This window comes from Marmota monax, unplaced genomic scaffold (assembly GCF_021218885.2).
Source record: "Marmota monax isolate L192 unplaced genomic scaffold, Marmota_monax_Labrador192_F-V1.1 WCK01_AAM20220418_F8-fsc00005, whole genome shotgun sequence".
Lineage (NCBI taxonomy): Eukaryota > Metazoa > Chordata > Mammalia > Rodentia > Sciuridae > Marmota > Marmota monax.
This window is the reverse complement of record NW_026692254.1, coordinates 5,766,740-5,782,164: the sequence shown is the minus strand read 5'-3', so window position 1 is coordinate 5,782,164 and position 15,425 is coordinate 5,766,740. Positions and strand designations below refer to the sequence as shown.

At 37.4% G+C, this 15,425-nt stretch overlaps 1 protein-coding gene across 3 annotated transcripts in view; it reads right to left on the bottom strand.

Annotated features, from left to right (window-relative positions):
* Cfap61 (cilia and flagella associated protein 61) overlaps window positions 1-15,425 on the bottom strand; it is a 273,395-nt gene that overhangs the window by 231,636 nt on the left and 26,334 nt on the right. For 2 of the 3 annotated variants that reach the window (XM_046434983.2, XM_046434992.2), the window contains exons 4-7: window positions 13,036-13,112; window positions 12,030-12,097; window positions 11,276-11,402; window positions 635-767 (exon numbers count right to left, since the gene is read on the bottom strand). In XM_046434983.2, the coding sequence (XP_046290939.1) occupies window positions 635-767; window positions 11,276-11,402; window positions 12,030-12,097; window positions 13,036-13,112 (405 nt within the window). Of the gene's footprint in view, window positions 1-634; window positions 768-11,275; window positions 11,403-12,029; window positions 12,098-13,035; window positions 13,113-15,425 lie in introns of those variants that run through there. The other variant, XM_058576462.1, reaches the window with a different exon arrangement.

The following is a 15,425-nucleotide window of genomic DNA, read 5'->3' as shown; positions in this document are numbered from 1 at the left end:
TGTAAGAATCATAATTGCTTGACTTTCATCACTGTACTGTGGTTACGAGTTATGTAAGAAAAAGTTCTTGTATTTTAGGGAATACACACTAAAGTTTTTAGAAGTAGAGAGGCATCATGTCTGCAACATACTTTCAAATGGTTCTGAAAAAGTAGATGGACAGACTAGAGAAAGCAAACAAGAGAATGACAAAGCAAATGGGGGAAATGTTAATGTCTAGGAAACCTAGGTACATATAAATTCTCTTGCGAAATTATATAAAAAACAAAAAGTTAAAAACTAATCACTTCCTAAGTTTAATAAAATCTACCTGTCAGCAGAATGCTGGTTTGTGACCTCTGATCTCTGACATCTTGGGGCTCTCAGAAATCCCTTCTAAATACCCTTGGAGGATCTTTCTTTTCGTACTCTTCCCTCTAGAGTTAGAACAAAGAATTCACATCTGTGGGCATCTGGAATAACCTGTGGAGAGGGTGATAGCCCAGCTCAGAAGCTGGCCTGGCAAACCACCTAGAAGGTCATGGGGACAGGGAGGGCACATCAGCTCTCAGGGTCCTCTTTAAGTCCAGGAGCAACATAACTCATGCCTCTTGTTTCTCTCACTAAGCATTTCCCAGATAGACGAGTCACTAACCTCACACACAACGGCATGATTCTCTTCATCTTGGGCCTCTATCAGTTCAGCAAGGAAGTATTCACCATAAGTTTCCTTCAGGACAGTGTCATAGTGCATAAATATTGGCATGAGATCGTCATGGTCTTCCACCCTGTTTAAAAGAAAGGCTTCAGTTCAGTGTTTGTTTGTTTGTTTGTTTTTCCATCTTTTCCATCAATGGAGCATCTAATGTGTGCCAGCCCCTGTTCTAAGAACCAGGGATACAGAAATGATCTCATGAAATGAACCAACATTCTCATGAGAGAAACAGACAAACTTAAAGCATTTCGATAATTTCAAACATTTCAAATCATGCTATGTGCCTTGGAATGAAGAGTGACAGAGTCGAATGGTCAGGGAAGATCTGTGAGGAGGGACATGTGAGCTGAGTCCTGAATGAAGAGAGGGGGAAGAAGCTATGTCAAGACCTGGAGGTGGGGTGGGTCATTAAGGCAGAGAAAGCACAGTGAGTGTGTTAGAGTGTGTACTGTAGAACAGTATTTGTCATGAGCCAATTGACAGCAGGAGACAGCATTTCCCAAGTGTGTTCAAGGATCACTACTTTATGATACTGTCCCAGAATCCCATTCTCCTCCCCTATAAAGAATTACAATGCCTAAACCCAATAACCTACTACAGGGCCCTTCCTGGAGTGTCACCTTTATATATTATACCTTATTTATGCATTCTCCAACATTGGCCCATGGTTCCTTTTATTCCTACACTTCTTGGTGAGGGGGAAATGCACATCATCCTGGGGACCCCCACCTTGAATTCCATGGTCAGTGACAACTAGTGATGGTCATGGGAATAAGAACCAGGTTCTTTGCTGGCTTTTAGACTCCATTTTGTTGTTTTATTTAACATTCCTTTCTTCTTTTTAGTACATTCTTGTTGGTATTATATTTTGCTTGTCTAGGATATGCTTATACTTTTTCCTGTAAAAATGTTTCAGATGTGTATTATTTTTTTTTCCTTGTATATCTGATTGGGCTACTAACCTTTATTTCCTCACCCCCTTATTTCATTATTTTGCCATTTCATTGTCCCATTTTATCTTCTAGTATGTTCTCTTTGATGCTAACCATAGCTCCAGCTACTGAGTGATCAATATATACATAAAGGGGTTTATCCAGATTATCTCTGTTGCTATTCTTCTCATAGCAACCCCAGGAGGTAGGCAATGTCATCTTCACATTTCAGATGTAGGAGAGCAATGCTCAGGAGAATGATGAAATGTTTTGCCCCAGATGACAGAAATAGTTGGCAGCAGAACCATGATATGAGCTCAGGTTTTACTGATTTAAGTCCTGCCTTCACACACAATATACTAAACTGACAATGCACTTCAAAACTCTTCCTTTATTTTGACACTCCTTTGGAAAATTGGCAGCAGGAAGCAAAACAGTTGAGAGGCGAGTGGTTGGCTCAGGGGCCACAGGTTCAGACAATCCTGTCACAACTCCTCCAGCCCCTGCTGAAACAAATCCCCTACTCTTCCACAACTCCACTCCCCAAATATAAATACTTTAAACTAGATGATCTGAGTGAAAATCTTTACCTGGCTCCCAACATGAAATCTTTATGTCTGATGACACTGGCTCAGCTATTGAAATGATGTTGATTTTTATCAAAAGCAGTATCTTTATGGAATAAATACATATTTTAAAACCAGGTCTCTGGTTTTAAACTCTCACAGTTCACAGCAGAGCAAGCAAACAGACCACTATACAAAAACAAAAAAAACAAAAACAAAAACATGCACACAAGATGACTACAAGGGGGGTCATCAACATGACTTCCAAGTCCCCATAAAGAATCTTAATGCTGAGGATGTAGCTCAGTGAAAGAGCACTTACCTAGCATGTGCAAGGTCCTGGGTTCAATCCTCAGTGTTGGGGAAAAAAAAATGTCTAAAAACAATAACCTCCTACAGGTCACCTCTTGGAATGTCATAGTTACCTATGGAAAGACTCTGAGAAGCACTATGAAAAAGAGTATTTAACCTTGTTTATCTGTTTCTCAAACATTGGCCCATGGTACCATTTGTTACTGCATCTCCTATGAAGGGGAAAATGATGGTGAAGGTAATGAAGCTCTGCTCACTCTCCTGGGGACACCCACCTTGCTGCTATTCATCTTGTTAATCTCTTGTTAACTCTCTGGAAAGAGATACAGCAGAGGATCCCTATCCAGGCAACCAGAGTCTTTTTTTTTTTAAATCAACCTAGCTGTGATGTCATCACCACCAACAGTCTCATTCCATCATGGCAGGGCTTCAGTGGATTTTCAGGTGTGAGGCCTGGACAGGGAGCCAGAAACAAGCACCAACTATGCATTTAGAGTATGAGTACCTCAGCTGCTGTCCCTGACCACTTGCCCATATATTTATGTGAGTATGTGCTTACTCTGTAAATTACCAGGGTCATCTGTAGCTGGGTATATCAAGGCTCTGTTATAAATTCAGCAAAGGCTTTTTGGTTGCTCTTTTAAAAAAGATTAGAGAAAAATACAATGTACTGATCACAGCTTGAGTCGGAGAGCCAGACTGAACTTGGGTCTGGATCCTGCCTTTCCACATTGTGACTCTGGGCACAGTACCTAACCTCTCTTTGCCACAGATACTTCTCATCTTTTATAAAAGAAGTAACTACAAAGAACACATATGAGCATTATTTGTACTACCACAATTATTACTTGGATAGAAACAACCAATAAGAACAAATACAGAACATCTACAGTCAGTGGGTGGGGAAAGAAAGTCTCTTATTACAGAAGGCTGAGTCACTGTGTTAGCTTCCTACTGACAGGTATGAACAATGGCATTCCATCCACTATTGCTAATCTTAAAACTCTGCTTTCTTCACCTCACCTTCTTACTTAGAAATATTTGCAAGCTCCCCACTGTTTCTGAGAGGGGCACAAAGTCCTTTGCCTCCATCTTCCCACCCTTATGGCCAACAATGACATGACCTACTTATTGTCCACAGAAGGGGACCTTACCACCTTTCCTTTTTCTTGCCTCTATTTCTATTCAGTACTCTGACTCCCTTGACTGCCCCAAATTCCAGCACTCTTCAAGCTCAACTCCATACCTCCCTCCAGTGACTATTCTTCCTATGAACCCAATGCTGGGATCATCACTGGATATACATTGTCTGTTCTGGTGTTAATTTCTTATGGCCAAGGCGTGGCACCTTCCCAACCAGGGAATGTGCTTTCTAGACTGCTCTGTAGTAGTCCTATGGTATATAGTATAGCAGCAACAGTCAACAAGAACAAGACCCTTACCTTGGCCAAGATCTTGCTGAGAGTCCCATGTACACTAATTTCACCAAAGAGGTATGATCATGAAGCTTCAGGGGGTACGTATGCAAATTCTGAACCCACAGTCCCATACTGGAAGTTCAACTTGCCCATGTATTTATGACCACTTGCCCATTTGCTTTTTCAATTGAGGAACCAGCAAAGTTACTTCAACACTAAGCCTTAGTTGTCTCATCTATGAAATGGGCGGAGGCACAAATAGCTGCAAGGATACAATGCAGTGATACAAATGACAGGCTTGAGCCTGATCTCTGCTCATAGTCAGCCCTTAGCAGGCATTTGTCCTCCAGGTGAGCCCTAGAACCTCAGCTGGGAAAACCTAGAACACTGTGCTCCCTTCCAGGAACAACTCACTTCTCACTAAACCTGCCAAAAAGCTGCTCCTAACAGGAGATGGCTTATCTCTGTAAAAAGAGTCCTTAATGATATAGTGCAAAATAAGATTCTGGAAGAGAATAGCCAAGTCCATTCTCAAACACTGCCAAAATTAAAAGGTTGCATCAATGCTTAATTATTTTGCATAATGGGAAAACAATTCAAAATCTTATTCCAAGGACGATGCCAAAATTAACTGTACCACTGGATTTTATTTATATGATGGACACACACATATTACTCTACAAATATAAAAATCAGTTCAGAGACTCAGGGCTCTAAACCTAGTCACGCGCCTTCCACAGCCCATTAACACAGCTATATCCTAATCAGACCTCAATACTAATTCTTCTGGGAAAAATAAGAAGAAAACATCCATATCTTGGAGTTCTAAAGTCTCTCCCTTAAGCCCTTGCCCAAAATGGTTAGAAAGGAACTTGGTCTGTTAAATGCATTCCTTGGGGTAATCGATAATTTATGATCTTGCATCAGCCCAAGTGCTAATGATAAAGTATGACATCAGCCTCAAAGTCTCAAATGGCATATGACAAAGTCCAGCCCTACAGAAACAAAACACCCCAGCTATGGAAAATCATTCATGCAATAAAATGTGTAAATGTGAGTGCTCTCAGGCGATAAGCACTGCCTGTCGGAGTCAAACACGAGGAGAATCAGGTCTCACCGTGAATTTGGCACGACAATGCTATACAGGTACCCACCATTTAAGTGCCACAAAACATTCCAATAATAAGAACTGCCTAAAATACAATAAAAATAATGCAATTATTTGAGTAAAAAGCAATGCTCCCTTCTGTCTTCCATTCAGCATGGCTTTGATGGAGTAGTGATGCAATTGTAAAAAAAAAATCAATTTAGAATATTTTAGAATAATCAATTTAGAATATTTTATTTTAACTTGTTTGGAAGAGACTGAAGGTCCTTCTCATAAAGGCATATTGCTCTCTCAGGCACCCAAATATCTGAGACTCTGAATATCACGCATATGAAAATGGAGTTGAATCCAAACCCTAAAATCAATAGGCTCTTAAGGACACTTGGGGAATGGGTGTTTTCTAAATCCAGGATTCAGCAATACTAAAGATAATTTGATTGGTGCCTCTCACTGACTTCCTGTAAGGCTAGGAGAAGGAAGGACAAACTCATCATTTCATCTAAGTCAGTTATCCAGGATGTACAGGGGCATCATGATGTCGCAGACACCATGGAACTCTTCCCAGTAGCCTGGCAGGGTCTCTTGGTGACAAATGGATTCTAAGATTGCTTCATCACCACAGCATCCTGACTGCTCTACAACATAATTGCCATCTTAGAGGAAAAATACACAGGCCAGGTTCTCTTGAGTCAGAGAGGTATACACTGCTTTCTTGCCAGCAAAGAAACCACTACAAATTCACAGATGGAAAGTTCACATTTCAGGACAGTAAGGACAGCAGCAACAGGCCACCTTCACATTCTGAATATTGGCACAGCCTCCACTTTCCTGTCTGACATCATTTTACATATCCAGAGAGGATTCGCACTTAATTAGCTAGGCTTAAAAATGTACTGTTATAAAAGTAATTCTGTTGCCATTTTAATTTCCAGAAATACATTTCAAGTGTGTGTGTATTTTAAGAAATCAATGAAAATTTCATAGAGAATCCAATTCAGAGATAATGATAAAGAATGCAGTATGTTCTTGTTAAACCATTCTTTTACGTGAACACTGTCTCAACATGGGGTAAGAGAACTTACAGGCTATGTCAACTAGATTTTATTTTTTATTCAGATGTGTAAAACAAAGCACCTGTTTCTTTCCAAGATCTCTTATGACCTCTAGTGGTCTTCCATAAGAAAATCAAATCTATCATTTTTTCAACTACATTTTTCATTTTACAACTACAAAATGGTTTTAGAGTCACTTAGCTTCTGGGCTTAGAAAATGTCATCGTTTTAAAAGCTATGGAGCATTTTAAAACCACATCTTCCATGTGCTTTGAATGACTTCAAAGCACGTGCAAAGCCAATTAGAGGCCCATACCATCTATACTACCAGAATCTGATCCAAAAGTTGATCTTGGCACCCCACTGCTGCAGTTGGATTGCTCATCAAACTATTTGCTGGGTCAGTTCCCAGGATGTAAGAAGATCATTGCTGAAATTCTGCAATTTATTTATCTCTTATTTTTGAACATATTAGGATATTTGTAATTTAAACAATGAAACGTTCATTCCTGTGAAATTGCTCAGAAGTCAAATTTAAGTGAATTTCTAAAAAGCATGAGACTGTTAAATATTTCAAAAATAATTACCTTAAGAAATTAAAAATTATTATTTATAAAAACATCAACCTTATGTTTTAAATAACTACTTTTTCTTTCATTTATTATTTTCTAAAATTTATTTTTCCCTAAGCAACTTAGTGAGACCCTGTCTCAAAAGTAAAAAAAAAACCAAAAAAAAAAAAAAAAAAAAACAGGCCTGGGGATGTGGCTCAGTGGTTAAAATAAAATAAAATTTATTTCTAAAGGTCTTTTATTTGTAATTGATACATAATAATTGTATATATTTATAGGATACAGTGTGATAATTAGATACATGTATAAAATGTATAATGATCAAATCAGGGTAATTAGTATTTCTATCTCCTTAAATACTTATTACTTCTTTGTGCTGGGAGCCTCTTCTCAAAAAGAATAAGTTTTTCCTTTCATCTATTTTTATTTTTATTTTTTATAAAGCAATATTGTTGAGCCAATATGGTTAAGCATTGTTATCAGCAAAAAAGCATTGATTGTATAAAAGAAACTCTAGTTATTTTAAAACACTGACATAATCCTTTCCTTGGCTGGATCTCTCCCCACCCTGCACAAGAGGACTTGAAAAAGGTTTCCCCCAGAAAGACCATACCAATGGTTTATAAACCTTCAAACACCTCAGATCCACCACTGATGATTAATTAAGCCTGCTGTAGGTTTGTAAAGGTGTGTCCAGAAGCAGCTAGGCTTTATTTCAGATATAATGAAAAACACAGAAGAGTAACTTCATTAATTAGAGCCTAAGTAGAGGGGCAGATTACAGCATAATTTTCCACATGGGTAAATCAAAGAAACAGGATGGGATTATGGCGTTAAGTCATTGGTTCTGAATATGCTGCTAGTTAAAAGACTGAAGGATAATTACATCCCAAACCGTTCACTGGTTTAGTATCTTAAGAATTGTGTTCTTTACCACTAATTAACAGTGCAAGTAACTATTGATGAAACAGATGTCAAAAATAAACATGTGGGAAATAAAAGAAATGACCTAAGAGGCACACGGCCACACCCATCTCGTGTTCAGAAATGTCTTTTGTTTTTTCACTGCTGGAGTGAGATTGTCTACATAAAAGTAGTTTTCAGATAGATGACATTCTATACTCACAAATATAGAACTCTATTTTAAACATTTTGAATAAAGAACTTTTAAAATGTATCACACCTTTCCGTTTTCTGCAGGCAAAGGAACCGACATAATGTCACAATTTCCACCTGAATTCACTACAATGCACTTATCTTTTTATAAAGTTCACTGCCTTGTTACAGAGTACCTTGTCACCTCTTTGCATTAAGACTATTTCCCATTTGCGATTTGTTTCTTTCAGATTTTCTGTGGTCTAGACAAACAAAACATTTACTATCAGAAGTTGTCTGAGCAAGACCTCAGGCTGAAGCATACAGGTTAATTTTCAGGCTTCATAGGCTCTGTCCATTATAAGGTCAGAGTCCATCCCACTAAGTTTTCAAGAGAAAGAAAGGCAGAAAAGAAGGGTTGTGGAAAGAATCGAGAGAAGGAGGAAAACCAAAGCAGAACCATTGGTTACCAAGTGCTTCCTATAGGAACCAGGCACTGGGCTGAGTATACCTTGCGCCTTTTCTCCTGTAACTTATATCCTGAATGGCAAGTGGGCAATCAGTGAACAAACTAACAAAGATGTCAAAGAAAAAGATTATTTTTAGATGAGCTGCTTCTGTACTTGTCACTTTCAGTCGTGGATTTATATAAAAGTTTTCTATTATAAAACTTATATGTATATGTATATATATATAAATATATAAATATATATATATATACATGTTTTCTCTCTGTATATATGTATGTTTATATCTGCCTATCTATAGATATAGTATTATAACCATATGTTCAATTGTATTTCCTTTATACATACTTGCTGCATGTCTATATTGAAATTATTTAAACCTTAGTGTTTCTCAAGAAAATAATTAGCCAAATCCTAATGCATAAATAATAAGATTCTTTCAGAAATGTGACGCCCACACCTATAACTAATTCATTATCCCCAACCTCCCCTAAAGAATTGCCTATATTGCAGACACATTTAAATCATCTTTCAGGATAATTTCAAAGCTGGAAACTTCTTTAAATTCTAATATTTTATACATTTTAAATAAAATCTGTAAAATGGCACCCAAATTCACATATATTTGAATGAATGCCATTTATAACAAAATACTGTTTTGGTCAAACAGATTAGAGACAATTTTAATAACTAAAAATATACAGCATTGATGAGGCTGAAAGGACACAGAATTCTATAGGCTGGAATGTATATTGACATAAAATTCTGATTTAATAATTTGATAGTATTTATTTTAAAAATATTAGTACTTATGCAAATATCTGAGTATGTCTTACCCATAAATTCCATTTCTAGGCACCTATACTATAGAAAAAAAATAGTCTGACTACTTGATGATATGTGTACAAGGTCATTTGACATGATATTATTTAAGATGAAAACAACTTAAATTTCCATAAATAAGGAATAACAAAATGAAATATATTGCAGCCACAGAATTCCCAATCCATCATGGGCCAGACAGTCATTAAAAGAATAAAATTCAGTAGGGGGCAGTGGCACACACCTGTAATCCCAGCAGTTTGGGACACTGAGGCAGAAGTATCATGATTTCAAAGCCAGCCTTAGCAAAAGGGAGGCCCTAAGCAACTCAGTGATACCCTGTCTCTAAATAAAATACAAAAATAGGGCTGTGGATGTGACTCAGTGGTCGGGTGCCCCAGTACCCCTCCAAAAAATAATAATAAAATTCATCTATGAAGACGATGAGATGTTTTATTACGTGAAAAATACCATTAACAGAATTATATGATCACATTACTGCGTATGTATCTATCCATAGAGAGGAAGATATATACACACACACACACACACATACACATATATACACACACTGAGAGAGAATATAAATACACACACACACACACACGCATACATATACAGTCATCCTTTGGCATTCATGTGAGATTGATTCTAGAACCTCCACACTCTGCCCCATAAAATATCAAAATCTGAAGATACTCAAGTCTTTTAAATAAAATGGCCTAGTGTTTGCATATAACCTATGTACACCCTTCTGTATACTTTGAATCATCTCATAGCATGTAAACAGTTCTTATACTGTATTGTTTAAGGAATGAGACGGAAAAAAGTTTGCGCACGTTCATACACAGAGGTTGAAGCTGCAGGTATGGAGAGCTGATAATGCTTGCATATGTGTGACTACTTATGTACTCACATAGAAAAATGAATGTCTTTATTGTCACAAGTTTTGTGATTTGAGAATATAGTTCATTTACTGATTCGTCTTCCAGAATAAGTAGTACATGGCATGGGGGAAAGTGAGATTTTAAAATAATTAAGATAAAACTATAGCAATTACTAGACTACTTACAAGATCCTAAGTTATTAATTTACAGAACTTGCTCACAATAAGAAACTGTGTACTTGTGAATACTTGTAAAATAAAATTTCCTTAAAGAATGTAATTTCCTAAAGGGCAGAGGGCCTATTTGTCTCTGCTGGCACTAATGAGAAACTTCATAATTCAGGAACAAGGATTTGAAAGGAGTCAGGGATCAATTAAAATGTTATTTCACTCTTCTTTAGAATGCCTTTGGTTGCATTAGTATTTGTATCATGATCAAAAGGGTTTTATAAGGAGAGGATTATAATGTACTTAGCTATTAATAATAAGAAAGTAAAGAAAAGGTTTTCTAGGAGGAACTGTCTTCCCTGTTGTCCAGAAGCAGGTGGATAATTTTTATCTGAAGTTACTCTCCTCCATGGTGAGTTTTTTTTTTTTTAACATACATTGCCCTTAGGCTCTCCAAATGCAAATTAAATGCTCTATACAGATAGTAAAAACATGATAGTGTCAGACTCTCTGCAGGTAAGTCTCTGGCCTCCTCCTCTGCTTTCCCTTTCCAGCAAACTTCTCTAAAAAGTAGCTGGTTGTTCCTGTCTTCATTTCCTTACCCTCATTTACTCAGCCCACTGCAATTTGATCTCCACTGTCCAATTCTTCACTTTGAGGGATCAGACCAGACCCTGGGGCAGGAGATGGTGTGGGTCCGTCTTTGAAAAACGCAATTTGCCACAGCTATCCCCTTAAGACTGCTGCTCTTGAGGCATGGCCTGGGGAGCATTGATGGCAAAGACCTTCAACTTGGAAAACTCTTCTTTGGGATCAATAGCATCCTCATTCACTGAATGTCAGAATACAGGTAGATTTTATTGGGAAAACTAAATAGGCAACTTCAATTTTAAGTTTGTTTTATTTGAAAGTTATTTTACATCTCTGTATGAACAACAACTGTAAAATTTTCACAATCCCCTGGCAGTAAATGTATGACTTTATGGCTACACATAACCAAATGAATAACACCAGATAGTACTGCAAATTATTTCATCCAAGGGATATTACACTTATGAGTATCAAACAAACAAAACTTAATCCAAGTGATTTATGATCACTTAGAGTAAAAATTGTTAAAGACTTTTATAAAGGTGACTACCCCATGAAGCTTAGGTTACTTGAGACACTAGTCCAACTGTACCTGGCTTTGCGAACATGCAGCTGAGGGTAATGGTTGTGCCTAAGGCATATTTGTACTGCGAAGTCCTCATCATACGTCAAATTTGGGATAGTCCCCACTTGGTGAAACACAGTTACTAGAGTTGAGCCTAAGTCATAGAAAGAAAGAAATGTGTCTTCATTTAAGCATTTCAGAACAAAATGCAGTTTCCATTTTAACAGAAGAATGGATTAAAAAATGTGGTATATATACACAATGGACTATTACTCAGCCTTAAAAAAGAATGAAATTATGGCATTTGACAGTAAATAGATGGAGCTGGAGACTATCGTGCTAAGTGAAATGAGCCAATTCCCCAATACCAAAAGCTGAATGTTTTTTCTCATATTTGGATGCTAATTCACAATGGGGTAGAGAAGTGTCTAAGGCAGAATAGAGTTAAAGGAGTGAAGGGAGGGGACAGGTATGAGAATAGGAAGGATAGAATGAATCTGACATTCTTACCCTATGTACATATATGACTAAATTACTGGTGTAATTCTACATCATGTACAACCAGAAGAATGAGAAATTATATTTCATTTATATATGATATGTCAGGTATAATTAGGACAAATAAAAAAATTAAATTGTATCTGAATGGTTATAATCAGTATGTGCTTGATAAGCGTAGGCCCTAGAGACCAGTCTTCTTTCCCATTCCCAAGAGCACCATTCCAAGCATGAGTTTCCTATGTTAGCTGCTGGGAGTAGGGGGTGGTTGGGGGGACCTTACCTAGGCTCATGTAGGATGGCACTGTGAGAAATATGAAGTGTAGTTCTGGCACTGCTTTAAACACGTTCCTGGAGAAGAAGGAGAGGTTGGGACAGGTATTAATAGCAAAGCAATCCCATTAGCTGGCACCTTATGGAGACAAATGCCACTACTGAAAAAAATGAGGTATACAGAAATCCACAGGGACTCCTTTGCTCCCTGCTGCAAAGGCAATTTCTTTTTCTTCTCTGTTTTTTCCATGGATTCCGAAGGGCCCCTTTTCTGTCTGTCTCATGGAGGTAGAGAGAATAAAGGGCACCATGTCCATGAGGCACACCAGATTTCTGCTGATATTAACCTTTGACCTGGCATCTGGATGGTCTGGTGTGACATTACAAAGTGACTTGAAAGCTGAGAACCTCTCTGAAGGTCTGTGCAGGCTGTCAGAGATGCATCACCATGGCTCAATGGCCCTGCTGATCATCTTCCCATGCACCCTATTATTCAGGTTGCTTCTGAAATCTGTCATGTTAATAAACATTTCCAAAGATAAGATTGAGAAATCTGTTTTTGAAAACACCCAAACTTGTGACTTTCTATTCTTCCCTTACCACTTCAAATTCATTTCTTTTTTTAAAAATATTTTTTTAGTTGCAGATGGACAAAATACCTTTATTTTATTTGTTTATTCTTATGTGGGGCCAGGGATCGAACCCAGTGCCTCATGCATGCTAGGCAAGTGCTCTACCACTAAGCCACAATCTGGCCCTCAAATTCATTTATTTAAATGACTGTGCTACCTGTTTGCCTCAAATGATAGCAGTAAAAGATGGGGGCTGAATGAAGAATATAGAGAATTAAGATTATTTTCCTTTCAGAAATATCACTACTATAAAAGTAAAAGCTTTAATATATCCCCAATCCCTAAAGTATAAGCAATTTAAATACCCCAAAGAATTTCACATAATTTAAAAAATATTTGAAACTACCACATGGCCTCTTTATCTGGAAGGCCACATGCACTCACCGAATAATCTCTTTGCAACAACCAGTGGAAAACTCATCCACAGCCACAAACAGGTGCATGAACAATGTATTCAGAGGCTGCAGATGGAAAAAGAATATGGATTAAAGGCTGAGTCAGCATTCAGGCTGGGTCACGGCAGAGTGGGAGGAGGGCTCAGGGCAGACACAGATGCAGAGCTGCCCAGCATTTATAGATGACATTTTTATTAAGTGATGAGACACCCAGGCAGCATTTGAGACCTTTCACCAACATAATTTGCTGCCTTCTGTCCTCCAAGCTCAGAATTATTCAAGGAAAAAGGGATCATAAAAAGAATCCAGAGTGCCCAACCCTTCCTTCTGCCCTCAGGGATGAGCTGTAAGCAGGGGAGAGCCTGCAGGGCAGTGAAATTGATTATTAACTCTGTAGTCTTGTCTTTAGGGGTGTCTATGCCAAGGGAAAGACAATCACTCCAGGGCTCCCAAGTCAGCAGCTGCTGCTCTATTCATGAGACACTGAGGGAAAGATTCTCCTATGAAATTGAAGGATGGAAGGCAGATGCCACATTAGGAATCCAAAGGCTTGTTTTGTTCAACATTCTTGGAGTCCGAATCAAATATTACTCTTGAAATCCAGATGACCCGGAAACTGAAAGCTCAAAGTAGCAAGATTCCAACATGATTTTCAGGTTAAATTTCCCCAGTTTTTAATCCTATAACTTTTGAAAACTGTTTGACTGTCCTAAGTAATAAATAGTAGTTCCCTATGTTTACCAGCAAATTTTCCAATTCTAGCAAGAGTGCAAATGTGAGGCACAGTATGTGTGTGTCTGTGCTTCTTGTTTCCTCTGTACAGTCACCCCCTGGTATCAGTGAAGATTGGTTCCAGAATCTCCCAGATACTAAAATCCACAAATGTTCAAGTCCCTTATACAAAATGGCATAGTATTTGCATATAACCTACAAATATCCTCCCCTATTCTTTACATACTTGTTATACTGTATTGTTCAGGGAATAACGGCAAGAAAAAAGTCTCTATGTGTTCAGATATAATTTTTTTCCCAAATATTTTGCATATGAAGTTGGTAGAATCACAGATGTGGAACCTGTAGATACAGAGGGATGACTTTAGTTTTCTAAATGGCCTTGAGTTACCAACTGCACATTTATGTGCTTCAGTTTTACTCCTGCTAGATGGTGTGTGACTTCAGAGTGCTTAGAAATGATTGTACTTTGCATAATATGGCAAGAGAAGAATCATGAGTTTGATTTACAAGCTTGAAAACTGCCAAAAGGCAAACAACACAAACCTAAAAGTTCAGATAATAACAACAAAGACAGCAACGACACGATTTTAAGCATTTTCTATAAATTAACCCAATAATCCCTCAACAGTCTTCTTCAAATATCTGCTTTCCATTCTGATAAGACTGACCTTGGCAGTGTGTGGTTAATTACCTGCTTGATTTTTCTCCCAAACTCTCTGCTATCAGAAATATTACAATTCAAGATTTATTCTCTAAATAACTTTAAGATAAAAATAATTACTTCAGTTGCTAATGCTCCTAGGACAGAAAATATAATAAGGCTTAAAGCACTGCCTGATAGAAAAAGAATATGCCGTAAATAGGAGCCAAATGCAATTTAAATTTTCTAGAAGACCATTAAAAAAGAAAAAGAAGTACAATGGATTTTTAATATATTTTATTTAGTCTGGTACATTTATATTATCATTTAAATAAAAAATCAATAAAAATGTCAATGAGATACTTCACACTTTTATCTTACTAAATACTTGAAATTCAGTATATATTTCATATTATAGCATATCTCAATTCAGATTAGCTAATTGCAAATACTCAATGGCTATCTGTGACCACTGGCTACTACAATGGGACAGTCTAGCTCTATATGGTGTAGGACAGTCCTAAAAGAACAAGAAACAAAAGGGAAAAGAATTTGTGAATAATGGTATTAATTAATTTATAATTTTCAAATGGTACAATCATGATCCTAATGCAAATATAAAATAAATACAAACTGGACATAGTGGCACATGCCTATAATCCCAGATAACAAATATATGAAAAAATGTTCAACATCTCTAGCAATTGGAGAAATGTAAATCAAAACTGCTCTAAGATCTCATCTCACTCCAGTCAGAATGGCAATTATAAAGAATACAAATAACAATAAATGTTGGCAAGGATGTGGGGAGAAAAGTACATTCATACATTTCTGGTGGCACTGCAAATTGGTGCAACAACTATGGAAAGCAGTAGGGAGATTCTTCAGAAAACTTAGAATGGAACCACCATTTGACCCAGTTATCCCACTCCTGGGTATATACCCAAAGGACTTAAAATCAGCATACAGTGATGCAGCCACATCAATATTTATGGCAGCTCAAC